Consider the following 22,716-nt stretch of genomic DNA (forward strand, 5'->3'; position numbering starts at 1 on the left):
CAGCAGATGTTTGAAATGCTCCTGAACTGTGGTCAAGCATGAAAAATTCTTCATATCAAAGCATCTGAGCAGGGATTAACGATGTGGGTTGAAATACTACAGAACCAGCAGGTGAAAGCACAGTTATCTGTGTGTCTGTGTGTGTGTGTGTGTGTGTGTGTGTGTGTGTGTGTTTGTGTGTATCTTAATTAAATACACTCCATGGAAATTAAAACATTCTTACATGACAGTAAGATGGTGTGGCAGCACCTTTGACACAAATGTCACTAATCTTTCCAGCTGAACTGTGGACTTCAAAAGAAACAGTGGCACTGAATCAAAGCTTGCCTGCAGGATTAGCCCAATGTACACAAAATAATTTATTTTATACACAACTGTCCCAATACTTAATCATTTATATATTTACATGAAACCTACTAGAACAAAAGTCATTGCTTATATAACTATTGCAGTTCATAAAAAAAAAAGGATTAGATTATGGTCAACATTTTGCTAGTTTATAATAAAAGTATTCCTTCTGGCCTGAGCAACACAGGATTTTACAGCTGTTTACAGAGATCAGCAAAGCGCACCTTCAGAGGTCAAAGGAGGTCATGTGGTGTTTAAACCATAAAATTGGCATTCATGACAAAATATTTGCATGAGCACCTCAGGCAAGTGGCTATTACAGAGACGAACGGGCCGCGCGGCAGGCTGGCGGGAGCAAGAGCAGCATTTCAGCAGTGCGATTGAAAACCAGACGTTGTACGTAGACGCTGATCGTCACCACCTGTCACTCGGAGGATTCACACCATGCTAATGATCCAACAGAGGGCCTTAATGAGCTCCAGAGGCCAAGTGACTGAGGAAGAGCTGGTCTGGGATCTGGGTGTAGACTCACGCACAGCGAGGCGAGGAGCTGCTTTCAGGTCTGGACTCTTACGTAAGATGGGGGTTCACGACAGCCTTTCACCCTCTGCAGCCTGTGCCAGGCTTTCGTCAGCACACTCCGTCTGCACAAACAATTTACCTTACCTTTTCATTAATAGCATGTTATCGACAAAAGGGATATAGCGTCTGTTGATGTCAATGTGGAAACAGTGTGTACTCTTATCTAAATCAGAAGTAGCGTGTGCTCATAATTTGTCATTTACATTCACTTTTTAAAAATTGTGATTATAATAAGTTAATATATACTTATATTTTAATGATGACTATTTGTCATCTGGCTGCCTAACAATGCCAGAGGAGGGTAGTACTGCCTGGGGCGGTGCCGGTTATATGACTAGCCCAAGGACAGAATAGCAAACTGGCAGCTTAGTCACCAACCAGGAATATCAAGTCACTGTTGGCATTCAAGCTGCTGAGCCTTAATGGCTTGCTTCAAGCGTGCAGAACAATGCATATCTCATGTAGAGTCACAGGTTCAAAGGAGAGGCTTCCTACACACACAAACACACACACACACACACACACACGTTGGCCCCTATTCTTGTAGTGGGTCATAAGCCTCTTGTGTTGCTGTAATTGCATTTACAAGTTCGCCAAGATGGCATTAACAAGGTGATTGTTGCTGGCGAAATGTTCTCAGGGAAACTGAAATAGATGTGGAGGAAGACTGTCAGGTTCACTATAACCAACAGCACACAGGCATGTATGCTCCCTTTCAAAGCATTGTCAATGTAGGACTAAACTTGATAATTATCAGGTGTTATTCGACATATGAGTTAGAGTGGATAAGAACACACTGTATGGTGATGTGGCCATGTTGTGTTACAGCTGTGAACGGCTAGGCTTGCTCACTCGGTGATGCATGAGTTACACTGTTGACAGCAGAACAGAGCACACAACCTTTTGATAGACCGACATGCTGCAGGAATGCATACCATTAGCTGAGTCACACAAGGAAAAACAAACCACAAACATTTGTCTAATTAATTATGCATCTGAAATAGCCTGCTGCTCCACTGAATTGCTTTCCTTTCTAATTACTGCTATTTAATGCTGGTGGTGTATATCACATTCTATTTTTTGTTGGTTTGTTTTTGGGGGTTTTCAGCCTTGGCACCTCACAGCGCAACAGCAATTACCTCACAACTGGTTTATACTGAACTATAAAATTTGGATATCTGCTAACTCAACTGTCCACATATCTTATCATATTTCATACACACAATAACGCATATTGCAGTATGTTTTTGCATTTCTACCAAAACTCATCCCAGATCCCTGGTATAATTTTTTTCATTATATATTTACAGTCAATTGCTAATACAGTTGCTAATTTGCATGTGTTGCAGTTTGCAGTTGTCGGTTACCTATGTGAATCCACCCATGTTGCCCATCTACATAACACAGGTGCACCTGTGCTGAAGCGTTAACCTCCCGCACTGGAATGTAGTGAGGTCTGTGACCACATATGCCCTTGAACTCAGGTTTTCATGTAGCCAACTCTCCTCCAGGGCTTGATGGTCTCGGTCTTACTGCCCTATTTATGCAGAGAAAGCAGAGCACAGCAACCAACACCCCCTGGAGGAGACGGCAGTGAGACAGATTCCATCAATCCATGCTGAGACCATCACCATCACTGCTGTGCCCAAGGGCTGGCAACCTGAAGACCATAGTTTATGATGTCATTTTGCTGTTCCTAGGACTGCACTCTTCTGGACTGCGACTGATGTCGTCATTCCTACAATCAGTTGGAAACAGATACTTTTCATTGCTTTCAATAAAAGCTCTTTTAAAGATTTTTGCAGCATTTCAAAGAACTTTAGCATTGTCGTGGGTATGAAGTTAAGTCATTGCTATTGTTGAATGCAGGACTACTTGACCTTAGCCTTTGTTCAATTTGAGCTTTAGTCATGATAATATATCAAGATATTTATGGAACTTGATGTATGTAACTTGGTAGATCACAATATACCATTAGACAGACTTGAAAAACAGGCTGGACTATTCTGACGTTGTTCTAGACATTTATAATCCATATACAAGATTTTGTTAACCTTGGTGAACTTGTACAGTATGTGGAAACCATGGCATTCACTATGGTATAGCTTTGTGCCACTTATTTTCTAGAACTATGATTCCACTCAGCTATATCAGTGATGCAGATGACATGCGGCTGTACATCTGAGTTGCACTTGAGGAAATGAATGCCAGTATTCAACTATTGAACTGCTTATCCAATATCAGGAACAGCAAATTTCTTAAAATGGATGAGGAATAAATGGAAATATTTCTTATTGGGTCCCGGGCAAAAGGAGCAAAACCAGTAAGGTAGGAAGTCTGGTGATTTATATTAAATTCAAAGTGCTAGACCTTTTGTAGTGTTATTCCGAAATCAGTCTGAAGTTTCATCTTCACAGTGTTACTAAAACAGCACTGTCCCCCTTAGAAACATCGACAAAGGCAGAGGTTACATAACTGCACGACACTGAGAGGTTGACTCATGCTTTTGCTTCCTCTCCTCTGGATTACTGTAAATGCACTGTGCCCTGACTTACCCCCAACAAGAGTATCTGCAAATTATATCTGCTCCGGAATGCAGCAGCGAAAGTTGTGGCTCAAATGCAGAACAATTAACGTACATGTCTGACTATGTAACTGAACAACTGTGTAACTGAACTGAACTAAGTCTAACTTTGCTCCAGATTCTATGTTTGCATAACTGTTTCTTAATTTTATTAACATTATTTATTCATGGTTTTCAACTCAGTCCTTGTTTAAATCGTTTAAATTGTTCACTGATTTTATTTCTATGGATCTCTTACAGCTGTTTTTATTTGCTTTTGGTTTTTTTTCTATTGATGTTTTAGTACATAAATAGTGGTATATAAATGAAGTTCATATATTCCCTCCTGAGTGTGTGGTCATGGTGTAGTCATCATCAGAGATCAATGGAAATAAAGCTTTTTAGTCTCCTACAGTTTATGTAGTAGTATCATATAAGTCTTGCTGTCTTATATTCAAACAGCCTACCTTCTGTTGTGTGTAGTGAGATGAAAAACAGAACTTCCTTATGTGGCACCAGCTTTGCTTACCTAATGGCACTTTTTGCATTTTAATGCATAACTCGGTTTCATTTCACTCCTGGTCAATATTAATCCAACAGCTTTAGTTGCGTGGGTGAACACAGTTGCTTGAGATGGAATCAGACCACAGTTGTGAACTAGGCTAAAGGTAAATTCAGCGTAGTGCTTTGGAAAATGACCTCTACAGCGAGCCTACCACACGGTCCACCTTTTTTCCACTCACCATGCATGATTGAGGCCTTTCCTCTGGAGACGTGGAGATGCGTCAGATCACTCACGTGTGGGCCGTATGGCCGATGGACCCTGAACGGGGGGGCAAAGCCAGGTGTCCCAGCTGTTGCTGCCTATGTGGATGCAGCACAGGAAACAGATTACAACAGCACCCTGAGTGCTGGCTTCTGCAAATGGCATTTAACCTTCTGAGAGGGTCAACAGGGCAAAAGGTAACACTGTTTTTCACTCTCTCTGTGTCTGTGTGAGTGTGTGTGTGTGTGAGAGAGAGAGAGAGAGAGAGAGAGAGAGAGAGAGAGAGAGACAGAAAAAGATGGACTGTTACTGTATTGGATGGTGTCATATCTAATAAAAAAGGAGCAGATTAGCCAGTTTGTAACATACATATTTGTCTGACAAACAACACAAGCCAGTAGGACACCGCAGTCTTTGTGTGAGAAACAAATCCACTCTTTCTGCTCCATCCCTTACATTCATTTAAGGCTTCCCCTACATTTTGTGTTGTCTTGTGTAATGTCTGCCGTGGGTGGTGGGAGAGTTGATGGCCCATTGGGGATGTTCAATCAGCCACATCCTTAAGAGAATTGAAGAATTGTAAGTCTCTCTCTCTCTCTCTCTCTCTCTCTCTCTCTCTCTCTCTCTCTCTCTCACACATACACAAACAAACACACACCAGACAGGCCGAAATGCATCAGTGGCTGGAATTAACAAGCAGCCCAGTCAATGAACTGGCCACTAATTCAATCTGAAGTCACCGTTTTCTCTGTGACCATATAAGGCCATTCTCATTTAATGTGTGCCTGTGAGAACGAGAGAGAGAGAATGAGACGGAGTCAGAGTGAGTTTGAATCACCTGGATAAGGACGAATTGGAATAGACGGTCAGTCCAAAGTGTTGCCATCACCTGAACCAAGCAATTTATAAGATCAGACCGAGATGCTGGTGTATAGTGAGCAAACAACACAAACCAATCGGTCTGAGTAGAGAACATAAACATTGCTAAAAGCAGAGGGAAAGGGAGATTTAAAAACACTGGTAACTACAAAATAGCTTCGATCATATAGAATAACAGCAGGATTGTATGCTAAAGCTTCTTGTTAAACTAACATAGCCTGGGCAGCCTCTCTTCCCCCTAAATTTCAATTTTCAGTGTGATTTCCTCCCCCAAAGCTCCTGTCACATCCCACGTCACGCCCTATATAAAGAAAGCGACATATGGGACCTAATGGCTCTAAGTTCTCTCAATCAGCCGTCCCGATAATGGACCTCTCAGTACAGACCACCAGCCAGCCGGCCTGCAGTTGCCATGGATACCAACAGCTTAATGACAACAGTGAGCACCTGCCCATTCCTGCCTGAAATTTGATAATTGACGTGATGCTGAACGTTAGTGGTCACACAGAACTTCAGAGGATTTTTTAAATATTCATTGGTGGACAGACCTTGTATTGCTGAATGGCTAGCAACATCTGTACTTTATTTATTGCACCAGTATGATATAAAGTGCACAATGATTGGATGTGATCAAAATGAACATTATATCAATTGAATCCAAATTAACTCCCTTACGCTGCTGAAACCTGAACATGCTCACTTAGATGTGTGGGGTGATCGTGCCTATTCTATCCTACTGTTTAATGCAATGCCAAATGTGACCATGCATTTTTAACTTGGCTTCATCTATAATGCTCTTTGTTCTCATGATCCCTATAGAATGGACCTCATAACAAGTTGGCAATGCCGGACCTGAGTTTGTATTCCGCTGAGTGGCTGGGTTGTCCATCTGCACAGACTTACCAACCAAAGCCCTGTGCACAGCTAACATGACTCTGTTCTACACTACAGTTTTACACCACATTGATGCAGCAGTTGCAAAACATTCTTTGAGAGGTGAAATTTGTTTTTTCTTCCCCTAGTATCAATAAAATCCAGACTTGTACAAGATCCCCATCTTCCATGCAAATTGCCACAACTGCTGCAACTCAAAACCTGATACTCTAGAAAGGCAGTGACTGTGTGTGTGATTAAGAAAAAGCATCTCTTCAAACTCCAAATAAAATAATGAAAACCCCTCTTGAGAACATGAAAGAAAATGGGACCCATTATGTGGGAAACTGATCTGTGCTCAGCTCTGGTAGTAATATTAGCATAGCCATAATTACTGATTACACAAGCACAATGATTATAGATTTCTTTAATGGTGAGCTAATTAATTTTCAGCCTTTGAAATATGAATGCTTAAAAACAGCTTTTAGTGCAGTAATTTAATCCGATGACGCACCTAGAATGAGGAGCCAGGTGAAGGGGGTGAATGGAAGGAAACACCATGCCTAGGTGTGTGTGTGTGTGTGTGTGTGTGTATATGTGTGTGTGTGTGAGAGAGAATTAAATACACTCCAGGGAAATTAAAACATTCTTACATGACAGTAAGATGGTGTGGCGGCACCTTTGACACAAATGTCACTAATCTCTCCAACTGAACCATTGACTTCAAAAGAAATAGTGACAATGAATCAAAGCTTGCCTGCAGGATTAGCCCAACGTACCCAAAATAATTTATTTTATACATTTACAGCATTTAGCAGACGCTCTTATCTAGAGCGATTTACAAAAGTGCTTTGTCATTTACTCATAGAATATATCCTAGTACAGTACAGTAGGTTAGAACTAAAGATACCAATGAATTAGAATACTGTAGAATACAGGGATGAATGCTGATACCTAGAAGTACAAAATACATAAGGTCTACCATAAACATTGATAAGTGCTATAAACAATAAGTGCTAGAGTTTGTTAAACAACGTAAACAATACCCTACAATAAGTACTAAATTAGTCAGTCAATATGGGAGCAGTGTCAGTTGTCCTTTAAATATTCTGCAAATAGATGGGTTTTCAGTCTGCATTTGAAGATTGCAAGGGACTCTGCTGTCCAGACAGCAAGTGGGAGTTCTTGTCTTGAAGCCAGGACAGAAAATAGTCTCGATGTTTGTTGTCCATGAGACCTGAAGCAAAGTATTTCAAGCCAAGCTGTACTTGAGGTTCAAAGTATTCGAGGTATGGATGGGGCTTTGACCATTGACCTCATGTATGAAGGTGCTGGTCCATTTTTGGCTTTGTAGGCAAGCATCAAGGTTTTAAATCTGATGCGCGCAGCTACAGTGAGCCAATGAAGGGAGCGCAGCAGTGGAGTAACATTCGGAACTTTGGAAGATTGAAGATCAGTGCTTCTGCATTCTGGACAAATTGTAGAGGTTTGATGGCTCTTAGAGGAAGACCAGCAAATAGCGAGTTGCTGTAGTCTAGCTTTGAGATCACAAGAGACTGCACAAGCACCTGGGTAGCTTCCTGCGAAAGAAAGGGTCGAATCCTTCATATGTTACAAAGGAGGAATCTGCAAGACCGGGTTAGATTAGAAACATGAGTTGAGAATGACAACTGGTTATACACAATATTCTAGTTTGTGTGTGTGTTTGTTTGGTGAGGGGACTATTAATTAATGGTTTTGTATGGTCTCTGCCTTTTAACTTCATATGCTCCTGAGGGAGGCAGACAGAGAGAGAAAGACAGAGAGAATATGCATGCTCAGGAACTGCTGGCTTGTGTGTCAGAAAGGGGAAAGAAGAAGAAATGTGTTTTGTTTTGATGTGTTTTGAGGTTCCACTGTCAGTGAGCCAACTGAGAGTCACTTAATTAAATCAGAGACAAGGAGCTTTAATGGGTCTCTCTCTCTCTCTCTTAAATTATGTACGCCTAATATCCCAGATGTGCATAATAAAATGCCACTGTGCAAGCATTTGGAAAAGAAACCCTTTCAGCATGGTTCTCTGTGAGGAAACTGTATGGGCTACTTTCAGCCAAAGAACATGGTGTGTGTCTTTTTATGGTGTCATGTGTTCAACATGACACTTGCTGCCAAAAGAAAAAGTGGATTAATGGTTCGAATCTGCTTCAAGGAGCTTAAAGGAGTCCAAGTTTGAAAATAAAATGGCATATATCGCTGCTAAACATGCTGTGAGTATCCTCAACAGCCACAGCTATTTACTTCTTTTATTTCTGTCCTCCCATGGCAATCGAAATCACACCAATAGCCATTAATCTGAACTACCAAGCCCTGAGAGCTAAAATGTCGCACATGACCACACTGCCCACTGGTTTACGCAGTGATAAATTAGCCATCAATTAAAATTTAATTACACCATTTACTAGTTATTGGTGTCAATACTGACAATCGCTGTGCAGCGAAACATCTTACATTGTTAACGCCTGACCGTGAAACATTAGCTACCTGCCCTCACACCTGTCTTTTTAAACCTGTCCTACGTTGCTTTGTTTTAAATCTAATTTTGTCAAAGCACATATTTTTATTACTATGGGTTTTTTGCCTTAGCAGTTCTAGATTCCACCACTGATACTATGTTTATATTTATTAAGCTCTGTGAGCAGGAATGCTCTTATTTACCATTAAACCGTCGGAGGAAACTGCAAGGATGAATACGCTAGTGTACATGCCCAAGTCCCCGCAGCCCCGTGTCGTTAGACGGCCTTTGCACTACGGGGGGGAAGAAGCGGATCAAGACCGGATCAGCGGCATCATAGTTTCGTTGTTTGAATCCGTGGGGTTACTTTGCTTCAAACGAGTTGATGAACTGCCGCCTGTGGTCCGCAACAGCGCTGCATGCCCTGGCAGAGGATTAACTAAGCTCCTAATAAACGGAGAGCAATGGAAATAATGCCGAACAAAAGAGAATTCCCGAGAGCTGCCATTATCCTGCTGAAAGAAAGAATATTCGGACATTACATCAGTAGATTTAATCACAGTTAGAATCGAATGGCTCTCTCTCTCTCTCTCTCTCTCTCTCTCTCTCTCTCTCTCTCTCTCTCTCTCTCTCTCTCTCTCTCTCAAGTGCATTTAATATTTTATTTATGGATTTTGCACGATTCTAAAAATGAGTCAAAGCATGGGAGAATGGTTTAAAGTGAAAAGCACTCAAGCATAATAACATGACATAGATCCCAACCTTTTAACTATATTTTAGATTATTACATAAATAGATTTATTTTTGCTTGGATGTTTGAAGAAATGTTTGGCGTAGTGCATGTCGTTGAAACTTTGATCTATTTGTACTGATCTTGTATTGTCTTCCCGAGAAGCGCCACCTAAGCAATTTACTTGTCGAAGTTGTAACACCATGTTTTAACAGTACAGTTCGATATTGCTTTAAATGAGGTGACTGAACATCTTTTTAAAGTTTGAGGGTCTGTGAGATTTCTGGAGTCCGTGCACTGGCGACGGTGAAAACGGAAACTTGACGTCTCACACTGAAATAATCTAATTAAATTCACTAGATTTGTAAAACGTCACAGCCGTGACTCATTCCAGTTTCTAGTTAACTGAGTATACTCAGTAAATGATTGTCTTGGTGTTCAGTGAACAGAAATGATTTACCCAATCAGCGGTGGTGAATTACATGCTATATGTCCACTTTTCTTTCTCGGAGCCCAGGCTAATTTCGCTGCGCAGATTTGTGGGTGAGATGAAAGCGTATATCTTCACTCCCAAAGGACTGACTGAACAGAACAGAGGGCCCTCTTCTCGACACCCGACGCCCTCCTCCACCATGTTAGCCCGCTTCTCCATTCACGACCAGAGGCCGAGACACAGTGAGGAAGGGGCACAGAGGGCGCAAACCCGGGAAAATAAATGAGTAACGTAATCCGCCAGCGGATCAAAGGGTTTGGATTAGATTATTTTCTATTGCATCACAGGCCCGAAAGACCTATTAGATCAAAGGCTGAGATTTTGGGGGAGGCGAATAATATCTGAATGCATGATTGAAGTTCTGCTATGAGAGCAAGATGGATGGAAACAGATTTTTTTTTTTTTTTTTTTTGGTCATAACAGCGTGGCAGGGGACACTGGCGTGGTCCACGACAACGTAACCCAAGCAGCGGCGCTATTGTGGCTGCATTTGTTTGAATCCACGGCATAGGAAGAACAATAAGGGCAATCTGGAAATGGGATCGGGCCATGACTGATAGTAATTACTTGCCGTCTACGCGATTAATAATTTAACGTAATTTCAGATCCAGCACTTTCCAGAGGGAAACAATGGCCCTCATTACGCATGCGAACACACACCCATTGCATACGTACCGTGCTTGCTGTGGAACAAGGTTCTGTAGAATGCGCATACCTGGAGACTGACTTTTCACATGAACTGTTCTAGGGACGTCTGTGGTGTCTTGTGTCCGTATGTGACATTCACAAATGCAAATGAACAGTAACGAACATGCAAATGATATAACAACGAACATGTATGTTGTGCACACGCAACAGCCAAGAGCTCTTTGCCTCCCGCTAGCAGTAGACACCGAGGGCTACTGCCGAGACGCTGCAAGCAATGTTCCGTGTCTCAACCCGTGTCTGGAAGAGGTCGGCAGGATAAATAAAAGGTCAAGCGCTAATGTTAAGAGGCTGCTACCAATTTCCCGTGATCAGATAAGTTTCACATGATTAAATGGGTAAAACGTGTAAAACTTTATTAGGGCAATGTTTTATTACTCATTCACATAACATATGTACTATAAAACAGAAACAAACAGTGAGGCAACAGGTAATATCGAACTAGCTCCTAAAAAGGTATACTACACAAGTGTAGCTCATGCTGCTATTGTTGTATAGATCGGTATGACTGTGCATTGTTTTCTTTGCTTGGATTTCTCACCGCGACATTTGATTACAAAATCTACAGCATGGTGCATGGAGCCACAGCTAAACTAATGCTTATTAGGTGGCCAAAAAGTAAAAGGTGAGTTGACAGATTTCCACTGAACCTCATCTATCATGCAAACAATGTTTTTTAAGGGAACAGTGTAAAAAGAAAAAACCTAAATGAAACAGGCTTGGGCTCAATACAGACAAAAACAGACAAGCCAACACAATTACCTAGAAAAGTAAAACAGCAACACTAACTCAAACACTAGCAAGTCAACAGAGGAAGGAAAGTTAATTAAATTTGAGGGTCCATTTGTGGTTCACACTATCCCCACACAGTGCTGCCAGGGGTGGAGGAGAGCCCCATCTGTTTTATTAATCAGCGAGTGAGTTTGTTGTTGCACACAGTGACCCTTCATGACAGGTGCGAGTGTAATCAGGCTGCGATTCTGCAGGCTGTTTGTGTTGGTCTGTACTGAACAGAGGGCTGGCTGAAGGAGGGGAGGAGGATCATGGGAAGGGAGGGCACATGTGCGACCAGTTGGGTGCGTGAAATGGAAAACCAATGGGACGCGGCGGGGGAGGCGGTAACATTTCAAATGTGCATGTACACACCCACACGCACACATAGACACATACCTGAGTGATTACTGGAGCGGAGATCTCAGCACCCAAAATTGAAATTAATGATGGAACTAGATTTTTTAAAAATCTGCATCAACACTGTCAGTATAGTGTGAGAAAATGCACCTTTTGGTTTTTCAGATTCTTGTTTCTTTCACTAAAGCTACTCCAGATGGAGTCTTCTTTAACAGCCATATGAATGGTGTTTTGCCATGAAAGACTTTACCACCAAATCGTATGAGGACTGTAGCATGATAAATCTATGCAGGCTTCCTTCAGCGGTTCTGCAGCTGGTAGGGGGCACCTGATAGGGCCACTTTACATTAATGTGCCTGCATTCACATGCTTTGAATATCAGTCCTGTTCAGAGTGGCTTAGTCTCGATGAAATGGACGGCTGCAAACATGAGGTGGAACCTGTTTGATGTAATAGTTTGTTCTGGGGCAAATGTGGGCTGTTAACATCGAGTGTAGGAAATTCAAACCACATGTTGCTGGAGCATGTGTTAAACAGCTTAGCCACGGAGCCTGCCCCCAGCTACCAGGCCTTACCCACAACCTGCACTCTCTGCAGGCACAAATACTTTATCTGTCTTGCAGCTTTCCAGAGCTTTAAGTGTCTGTCTGCCAGTGTGAGTGAATGAGTGTGTGAGTGTGTCAGAGAAAGAGAAAAATGATCCTCTACTCATTTGGGGAAGAATGGAGTTGTCAAATGGCCAGCTAAACAAAGATTTGATATCTGTATGCGTGAAGTTTAAAGTAGAATTTAGGCATATGATCTAGTTCTCAAGAGAAACTATTGTTCAAAAAGTTTTCAGTAGGCCAACTAAACTTGCTGCTGTTGTAGATGTTCAGGTTGGCACGAACACAAAGCTGAAAGCTCAGGTAGAATTCTCATCAGTGTAGCTGGCATGCGCTGACTGCTGCGGCAGAAACATGTCGCTCAGAAGCATTGATCTATAACCTGATGTGGGATGACCCAACTATGTCTCTACAGGAGAAGCTGTAAACAGCCCTTCTTGCTTCCTGCTATTGCATGTTTACAGAAATCGCGTGACTGCCTGTGGAGAGGAGTATGTAAATATGGGAAGAATGAAGATAAGATGTTCTCAACAAGTTGGCTTTTAAAAACATGATTTGAAATAGGGTCATTCTTATCAGTCATTGGTTTGGTTCCAAGAGCAAATCTTTGCAATGATAAAAACTGCAACATTTGACAAGATAATGGTTGTCTTAAATGTTTTTGGGTTTTCATTGCAAATTTTGGGGGGTTTTGAGCTGGATGATAGAAATAGAATAGAAGAAAATAGAAAAATACTGTCCAGTGTCTACTGTCTAGTGAGCATTTAATTTTTAACATCAAACACAGTGGTCAGTGAGCTATTTGTTAAATTAGGTTGAGAATAAAAGATACCACGTAGCATAAAAATTAAATAGTGGATAATGGAATAATAAAGAGATAGGTGTGGTAAGAAAATAAAATTTTAATATTCATGTACAGTTTGTTTTCACACCACAGGCTTAAGAGGTCTGAGAATGCATCACTGTTTTGGTAGGAAAGGTGGAGAGGGTAGCAAATCCAGGGCAAATATTCAAATCCCACTACAGACTCCAGTGCAGAGTGAAATCGGAGAAAGCAGGGTGGCAATCCAGTAGATAATCATGGAAAATGCATTGCAAAACAGTCTGGAATGAAAAACACAAAGAATGGAATATGTCCACTAATGAGTCAGGTCTGGCAATGACTTATGGACTTCCACTTGTCACTGTACAGCAATTGTTTTGCACTTCATATTCAACAGCAATAACACATGCAGAATATTGTGCTTGACTGGGTAACTACCGTTTGTCCTCTGAAACGGTTCAAAGTGGCTAAAACAAAGAAGTATTTGACACCTTGATAAGGGCACCACTTATGTTGTAATAAATTACAGTATCATGTAGCTGGGCAACAACTGATTTGATAAAGTTTGGGTTTGCAAAACTAGACAAGCTTAGATGCAATCTTATTTTTTTATGCTTTCTCTTTTTGTCATAAAATTATAAAATATTATACATACAATATATACAATTTTTTTTTTTTTACCATTTTACACTCCATTTGTTTCTTTGTAAATTAGAAGCTCACATTTCCCATTTGTAAACAGTTTTGTTTAGGCAGTAAGCACAATCTTGGAGAGGCCCATTGTCACATGTTGGAAAGTTCCATGAGCTTCCGGTCCATAGCCTGCATGTCACTGTTCATTTTTAATGGTAGCTCCACTTCCAGCCTCTTCTTTTTATGTTTTTTCTGTCTCGTACAGCATATGTATGTAGTCAGTGACACCACTATAAGAAACAGTCCTAGACAGGTGGTACTGAGGGCAATAAGAACTGGCTGGCAGGGGAAGATCTCACTATACTCTGGCCCCCGGGCCAGCCTGTTTGGTGGTCTAATCTCCTCAATGCCGATTTCTGCTTCCCTGGTCAACAAGCTCTGGATGTAGGTCTCATTGCTGATGGTCTCGTTGACAAATAGGTTGACCAGGACGGTGGAGTACAGCGGTTCAGGCTGGCCATGGTCGCTGACTTTGACCAGCAAGCTGTAGAGGCCCCGGTTGCTCAAGGCCTTTCTGAGAGTGATGTTTCCTGTGTTGGGGTCGATGTCAAATGAGCCTGTCTCACCACCCCTGCGTTTGATGATGCTGTAAGCAATTACAGCATTCATGCCGGTGTCCCTGTCCACGGCGTATACTTCTGTAATGGATGTCCCTGGGAGTGTAGATGGAAGAACCAGCATGAAGGATTGGTTGGACTGAGGAAACAGCACAGTGGGTGGGTTGTCGTTGACGTCCAGAAGCAGAATGGTGACCATGGTGATGCAGGAGAGTGCAGGATCACCCCCGTCCACAGCCTCGATCCAGAGGTAGTATGTTCCCTGTTGCTCCCTGTCCAAGGAGGTCTTTGCCCTCAAGGTCCCCCGTCCTGTGTCGATCACAAAAATATCACTTCCATTGAGGATCGACAGTGCCACCCAGCCATTTTCTCCTGCATCTGCATCCGTGACAGACAACACTCCGATCTCCCCGAATCCTGGAAAGTTCTCTGGCACAAAGAAAGTGAAATCTTTGTTGATGAAGCGAGGGCTGTTGTCATTGCGGTCCAGCACGGTGACAACCACCGTGGCGATTGACTCCTTCCTCGGCGTGCCACAGTCCACAGCTCGCACTATAAACCGGTAGGTCTCTTTCTCCTCACGGTCGAGAGATGTGCTCACAGTCAAAACACCGGACAACCGATCCAGGTGGAAAATGGAGGGAGCATCTGACCCCAGGAGGTAGAGCACATCACCCCTGCTCTCGCTGTCCTCATCCGTGGCCTGCAGTTTAGTAAGAAATATGTCTGGGGTGTTGTTCTCCTCAACCTTGATGTCGATAATTGATTGCTTAAAGATGGGCGCATTGTCGTTAACATCCAGCACCTGCACCTTCAGCACTGTCTTAGCAGTTAATCCGATTGTGCTTCGGACCACTACAGTCATTTCATAATCCTTCTTCTGCTCATAATCCAATAGGTCAGTGGTCTCCAGCAAGTACTCGTTTTTAAAGTGCTTGTACGGCAAGAGCCTGAAGGGTCCAGTCCCTTCCAGAAGGCACACCCCCCCTTGCTTCGGGTCCATATTCTTTATGGTGAAAAATGCAATTGGAGAAAATGGTGGCTCAGATTCGCTTAGGGAAACCACACCATTTTGCTCTGAAGCAATATAGCGTGGTATGATGGTTGGGGGGCCAGAGACCACCCTGACAACGTTGAGAATGACTGTAGCCACATCGGGGATGCAAGCTGGCCCATTTGCCAGCACAGCCAACCTGTAGAACTTTACAGCATCTGTGTCAATTTTTCCAGCTAGCTTAATGACCCCCGTGGATGCATCCAAGTGAAAGCGGTTCCTGGTTTCTTCGCTGACCCGCTCACTGAAAGTGTAGGTGATTTGGGCATTGGAGCCCTGATCAAGGTCAAAGGCATGGAGGCGTGTCAGCTGTGTGCCCTTAGTAGTGTTTCCAAAGAGTGTCACATTCACCTGGGACTCAGTGAACTTGGGGCAGTTGTCATTCACATCTGTGATGATGATTCTAAAAGTGGCAGTGCCCAAAAGTGGTGGAGACCCTCCATCCTCAGCTATGATTTCAGTGACATATTCCGCCTGCGTCTCCCTGTCAAGCGACTCAGTAATGATCAGCATTGGTGTCAGTTCTCCCCCCTCGTTCTCCTCCACGTCCAGGGTGAAAACGCCATAGTTGTCAACCAGCCAATAGGTCTGCACGCCGTAGATTCCCACGTCAGGATCTACAGCAGATTGCTCTACTGCAAACCGGCTGTTCACTGGTGCATTTTCGGGCACCGACACCCTGATCTCATCCATGGGGAAATATGGCCTGTTGTCATTAATATCTTCAATGATGATTTTGATCTTAACTAGCTGGAAGTACTGTTGTGGCAGAATGATCACATCCAGAAAGAGGGCACAACCCTGGCCCTCGTGGGAGTCTGCGCACAGAGCCTCTCTGTCGATCTCCAGAGCAGATGTGTACAGCTCCCCTGTGGTATTATTCAGGTGCACATACTGAGCACCAATCTGCTTTAGCTCCAGATTGAACAATCGAGGAGGATCAACTGAGAAATCCAAGTTTAAGTCTGCACCGGTAGCCCCAATGAGAGTCCCCTTGGGTAAGCCTTCATTTATCTTATAGATGAGATGACTAAAATTTGAAAAGCAGGAGAGAGGGCTGGTAGAAAGCAGAAGAATGCACAGAGCCTGGAACAAAAAAAGAGAGAAAAAGACACAGTTCAAGACATAGAAAGATTTACAAGCAACAGAATAATAAAGCGTATGTAATATATCTTTAATGATCAGACCTCAATAACAAAATGAGTTTTTACGTCAAGGTTGATGTAGCTATACTAAAACACTAACAGCTACACAAGCGGGAGACTTAGAAAATACACATAATGCAACATTTGTAAATCGTGGTTTCTTTACTAGAACAAACGGCCATAATACAACAACAAACTGCGCTAAACGTGCTGCCGTGCTTATCATTTTCTCGCCTTAAGTCTTAGTTAATGTCATCCAGTTAATGTAAGTTACATTATAAAGCGCAAGTTAAAAAAAAATCTGTCATAGAAACTTACCCAGAACTTTCCTTGACTGACAAAACAGACATCTCGATTTATGTTTGACATGTTTCCCGTTCGGTGTTAGCACCACAGGGAACGGGGGGAAATTAGTGCCGCGGACGCATCCTAAACGCCGGTACGGGTGAGATCCGTCAGTTCCAATGCCTCATCTGCGTCTGAGCCGAACCGGTCATTCATCTCCTTCTCAGACTGCAGACACACCCACAGCATGCAAATTAGATTTGGACCCGGCCAATGAGTATTTACGCTTACAAAGTTGGGTCGTTCCAGATCTGGCAATTTGCGTATTTGAGCAATTCTGCTGTCCGCTGCGTTTTTTAATTTGCGTGGTTCATGACTGGTCTGCAAGCGAACATGCTGGCCATGGGGAAAAAAAAACAAAACTTGTGTCCACGCAGTATTGCAGTACGTAAGGGTTAAAGCAATGAGCAAACCAGTGCTGCTGTCTGTGAGGGATGTCAACTGAATTTCTTATTTAAAACATTCCACACGCAGCACTAGACAATCATCTTGTTTCGGATGATCATTAATTTATTTGGTTTTGTTTTCTTAAAAGCGGTGTGTTCACAGTACCATTCTGGTCGCGCATCATTCTAAGAATAGCACTGTATTAACACCACAAAACGAGAGAGGAGGTGGGTCTGAAGTGCTAAATTAGTCATTCATTCACTGTCATCTCAAAGCTGATAGTAAATAGTTCCAAACAAAATAAGTGCTCGGCGGCAACAGAAGTTTTTCTGTTTCCTAAAGCTTTTGCATTAATTCTGACATTAAACGCACTTGTATAAAACGTAAACCAGCAGCTCTCTAGTCATCGCTCTGTGCGCGACTGCAGGGCAGAAGGGAATTAGTGGCAGAGAGCTAAATACGGGGAGACGAGCGAGGGAAGAGCGGAGAAACGAGCGACCGTAAACAGATAAGATCTTCATCCCCGCGTGTTTTAACCAGCGCAGCGGCTGCTTTCTGAGAGTATCTATGTGGGATGAACTTAGAGACTCAGTCTGAATGAAGCAGAAACGGAGCTTTGAACGTGCATATCTCGAAGATAAACATCTTCAGGACTCGCAATTTTGCGTGCCACTGTATTTACAGTGTGTCCATGTTTTTATTTCACGTTTTCTGGCCCGTTCCATGTTTACATGACTCAGTGGGTTGTTGATTCTCAATATATTATCTAGCACATGAGTTTCCACATTATTCGTAATCAAAAAGCTGCCATCAGTGTTGCCAATTTCTCTATATTGGCGGCAAATCACTGAGATTAAAAAGAAAATGCATGACAAAAATGTTTCTTATTGTTAGGACTGTTTTTGTCCCAGTAGAACTAAAGAAACGATGCCTTTCAATTATTTGACCTGCGCAACTAGTGTACACACATGCATGCATTCACAGACACATACATGCATACACACCTTTTGTGGAAATATATTACTTTCTTTGTTTGTATTGTTGATTCATACCAAGAACACTGGGCCAAACTCCTGTACAGATAATTGAAAGTAGCAGTGCAAGCTGAACTGATCATGTCAGCGGTTATTATCTACAATGATAAACAGGTAGCTGCTAATCTTGATGTGGCATTTTCGGATCTCGGGTTATGCAGACATGCTTGTGTCAGCTAACTCCGCTGTGTCTCACCTCACCAAGCATATCGTGTCTACTGCTGTTTTGCAAGGATGCCTACAAGACATGTCTACACAGGCACTGTTCCTCCAGAGTCAACACCAACGTTTGGAACGTAAATGTTGGGAGAGGCCAAAAAAAAAAAAAAAATCAGTTTAATGGAGTTCTGCCTGATCACGTTAGTGCCACATGTCTTTCAGTGGAGTCATTTTAGACATGTCATTCCATGTCAATCCATGTCATTCCATATAAGATGACTTCCATATAAGATGAACCTCTGACACACTTACACATACAACCTGCAGCTTTGTGGTGGTAGTGCTGTTTAAAATATAATGCTACGACTTAGTGACTGGATTTTAAGAAGTTATTTGCGTGACAAAATGATTCTCTTTTATCCAACAATGTCCTTCACCAGATGAGCTACCGGTATTGCATTCCGAGTGGATTATAACAATGTGCTGATGCCACAATAGACACTTTCATGTTTTCCGTCCAGTGCCACACCTGCTTCTCCGTTGTGTGCAAAGAGGCACTCTGAGTGCTCAGGGGCCCAGCAATGAGAATGAAAGGTGCACAGAGGTGCTTTCACGGGGAATTGGGTTCAGTCCGTCGCTGGGAACTGGTCAAAAGGTTTGGACGTGGATAAAGTGGTGGCAGGGTTTCACTCTCCCTCGCTGCTAAGTACAGCGACGGCACACCCGATATTTATACCTGATCAGTTGCTTAGTATTCTGCTTGGAACACTTGTATTTGCTCAGGACTATGGCTGCTTTGTACCTGTGGAAGTGGAAGCGCTGTCCTGGATAAGATGAGAATCCTGTGGGCAGAACTGTGGGCAGAACTCCTACCAGTGGCACAACTGGCTATGAAAGCAGGTTGCAAATGAATGAACAAAGACATATTTAAAAAAAATATATTTAAAAAGCAAAATCATTTAAACCCACTTGACAGATATGTCTTGATCAATCACAGCCCATTTCTATCCATGTTTTGTACAGATGACAGCGAAGCAATATGTTATCAGACTATTTGGAGAATTGGGTTCAGGTAACAGGGTTCATCTATCAGAAAGCAGGGCTGAAAGTTCCTTCATCTTTTTGGACGCAGGTAACAATAACAGTCCCTCATCTATTCCAGGATCTATTCCTGTCTCACCTCATCATAGAGGGCAAACAGTGATTGATACTGTGCAGGTCTTCAGATCAGTGTAATCAAAGTGTGTCTAAAAACGAAGACGGCTGTGCGTACTTTATACGTGTTTGAATTTTTTGTTATTAGATACACCCCCCCATTTTCGCTAGCCTGTGGCTTTGCACTAATCTCATTATCTTGGCTGTGAGTGTGTAGCCATTAGACAGCTCACATTAAGATCACATTTGCACGAGGGTATAATTCTTATTCTACCCAATATGTCTGCGACACCACGGGCCACTGTCCATAAATTGCTGCATAAAACCAAACTTGCGCCGGATGATAAAACCACAGCGATCAAATGGAAAATCTGCAGGGTAGAAAGATGAGTTGCTTCGAACGCCGGTGGTTGCTCATTATAGTTTGAACAGGTGCATCGGCACATATTTATTCGGGAAATGAGACCGCGTCCACGGGAGAGTGTCTGGCAGCTTTTTGGCTTTTATCAGCTCTGGAGAGAAATCGCGTGTGTACAGCGACTCGTTTAAAGGTGCTTCGAGGACGTGAAGAGAAACACGTTATGGAAAGGGTATTGCATCAGTTGCCTGTTAATGTCGGAGACTGCAGTAATCTCGTTGCAGATATGTCCGCCATATGTCCGATCACTCAGGGTAGAGGTTTTAATTAAAATGCCACTAAGCAGTGGTAATAGAGAGACGAAAGCGTGGAGAAGATCTAAAAATCAGAGTAGGCCTACTATGTGAGGGGCATAAGTAATGAGACAAAGGGAGTGATCAAAGACCATACATGCTTTAGTTTTTATTAAAGGAAACAGGCGGCTGTGTAAAAATTAAAAGGCACTGGCCCTTCTAATAAAAAAAAATATGAAATCACCAACAGGACTGATATATTACTCAAACTTTGCAGATTTAAGTGTTATTCTAGTTGATTTAAAGCTGTTAGATATTGGCATGCATCTGCTTTGACCCATATCAAACATGTACCACTACTTAGCTTTCAAAAGTGCCTTAAATAAAAATAGTATCTCTCTCTCTCTCTCTCTCTCTCTCTCTCACACACACACACACACACACACACACACACACACACACACACACACACACCAATTTCGGTATAAATCCAAGTGTTCAAGTGTTTATCCACTGATAAACCTCATAGCAGAGGTATGAATTTTGGGTGCCTGGATAAACCTCCTTTCAGACATCCTGTACTCCTTTGTGCATCTAAAGCAGGTAGTAGCAGGTGAGGGAGGCCAGCTGGAGCTCCTCTCTCCTCTGGGACCACATGCCCCAAATCCTCCTTCTGCCCCTGTCAGCTGCCCCAGACAGGCCTTAGACCCTGAAGCCAGATTCCAGATATAACATGCTTTCTCATTGATTTTATTTTTTGATTGACTCAATATGGACTAACATTTTAGAAAAAAGCTCCAAATGCAATTTTGCCTTCTGCACTTTTAAAACTAGTTTAATTATTCATTAAATCAATGTAAAAATAGCTAACATGAGCAAATGCATCAGTGTGGTAATGGGAAAAAAACAGCCTCCAGAACTAATTTTCAAAAATGAATTGAGAATGTGGAAATATTGCTTATGATTGTAAGTGTTCATAATCGGTAATTTGTTTCTCTAATATCAAGATATCAAGAAGGGGTGAATGCCACCATTGTAATACATTCACATACCCACACACGGAGAGTTATACCATGTTTATGAGTGTGCGTAGGAATGTAGAGTGTGGTGTGCGTTGGCCTGAGGGCTTTGTGAAATTATTAGTTTCGGATGTCATGAAAACTAGGTATGTGACATTTCATGTTCCATGACAACATGACTACAAAAACAAGAGGAACATGTAGAGGTCATGCAGAATATCCGGCCTGAATTGTTTTTAGCCCAGAGCCCCTCACAAACAGCTCCAGTGCCTCGGTTCAGCCTACATATGCAAATCATGCAATGAAGTGAAAAAGCAGTTCAGGAGTTAGACACCCATTCAACAATTTATGAGCACAGATAATAATAATAATAATAATAATAATAATAATATTGTTGCTTGCAGAACCCAGCTCCAAGTTCTGGTGAGATCGAGATGATGCTTGAACGTCGTGAGAACAGTGTGGCCCACCAATGTCCTGGCGTCATGTGGCACATGGATGTACTTATTTCACCTCGAAGGGAATGAAAATTAATGAAATATCACTAGTGTCACAGCAACGTTTCATTTAATTGTAAAATAAATATATATTTTTTGTCTACATTAATGCCACTCATTCAAGTTTTGAAAGAAAATATATTAGTACATCAAACAGACTTGAACTGTCAAGATCATGCACTGATTTGATCTTTTAATTACATATATCTATATTTTGACATACACTACAAAAATCAACATATACATTAGATATTTTTGATATCTGTACACAATAGATACATTTGACTTCACACCACTGTGTACCAACAGCTATTACTTCATAACACAGACCTACTCCATACGATATCACTACACTAGTTTCTTACTATATTGAGATTTAAGGTTTTTTTTTTGCATTTTTGCATTTTTCATTTGTCTGCAAGATCTGTACTATTGACCAACCATGTTGCATACTTTACACATAAATGCATACACACATTAAAAAATAAGTGTGATCTTTTAACAAAAATAGCACACATTGAAAATAAGATCTACATATTGAGTTACAGTACTTATGCCTTAACAGGCTCCTGAGTAACACATTTTTGGATAAATGTTATGTACGAGGAAGAGCTATAGTAAGTGGATATATCTGACAATGTACAAAATAAAAAACAAAAACAAAAAACATTTAAAGTTGCAGTTGCATAATGTATGATGAAGTTTTCCAGACCATTCAAAGCCCTAAATCGACATGTTCCTTATAGCACCAGATATGCACCAGAACCAGTTAATGGGCAAAATTCAGCAGACTCTGTATTTAAGGCACTTGATGTCAAAACCAAAACTAATACATTTATTTATTTGAAATATTGGCATGATTGTTATTCTTTTTTTTCAATCCACATTTGTCAAAATACGTAAAAACATAAATATTACTTGATTGAATGGTGATAAATTCGCTATTTTTGTCACAGAACGACAGCGTGGTCAGCTGGAGTTCAACTCGTCCACATGCAGCATTGAGGGAGTGCAGCATTCAGCTACTGGAG

General features: G+C 41.9%; 1 protein-coding gene across 1 annotated transcript; it reads right to left on the reverse strand.

Moving 5' to 3' along the window:
- Window positions 1-13,048: 13,048 nt before the first annotated feature.
- LOC113578835 (protocadherin-20) lies at window positions 13,049-16,929 on the reverse strand. Its single transcript, XM_027012326.2, has 3 exons — window positions 16,757-16,929; window positions 13,671-16,379; window positions 13,049-13,270 (listed from the first exon to the last, which is right to left on the reverse strand). Exons 1-2 carry the CDS (start codon window positions 16,805-16,807, stop codon window positions 13,773-13,775), a joined length of 2,658 nt encoding a protein of 885 aa, XP_026868127.2. The 5' UTR covers window positions 16,808-16,929; the 3' UTR covers window positions 13,049-13,270; window positions 13,671-13,772.
- Between the last annotated feature and the right edge of the window lie 5,787 nt (window positions 16,930-22,716).

Source organism: Electrophorus electricus, chromosome 1 (genome assembly GCF_013358815.1).
Source record: "Electrophorus electricus isolate fEleEle1 chromosome 1, fEleEle1.pri, whole genome shotgun sequence".
In the NCBI taxonomy this organism is placed as follows: Eukaryota; Metazoa; Chordata; class Actinopteri; order Gymnotiformes; family Gymnotidae; genus Electrophorus; species Electrophorus electricus.

Coding starts and splice junctions, on each gene's coding strand:
- LOC113578835 (XM_027012326.2), bottom strand. CDS start 16,807: ATGTCAAACATAAATCGAGATGTCTGTTTTGTCAGTCAAGGAAAGTTC. Junction 16,380..16,756: donor TCAGTCAAGGAAAGTTCTGG/GTAAGTTTCTAT, acceptor TTTTTGTTCCAG/GCTCTGTGCATTCTTCTGCT.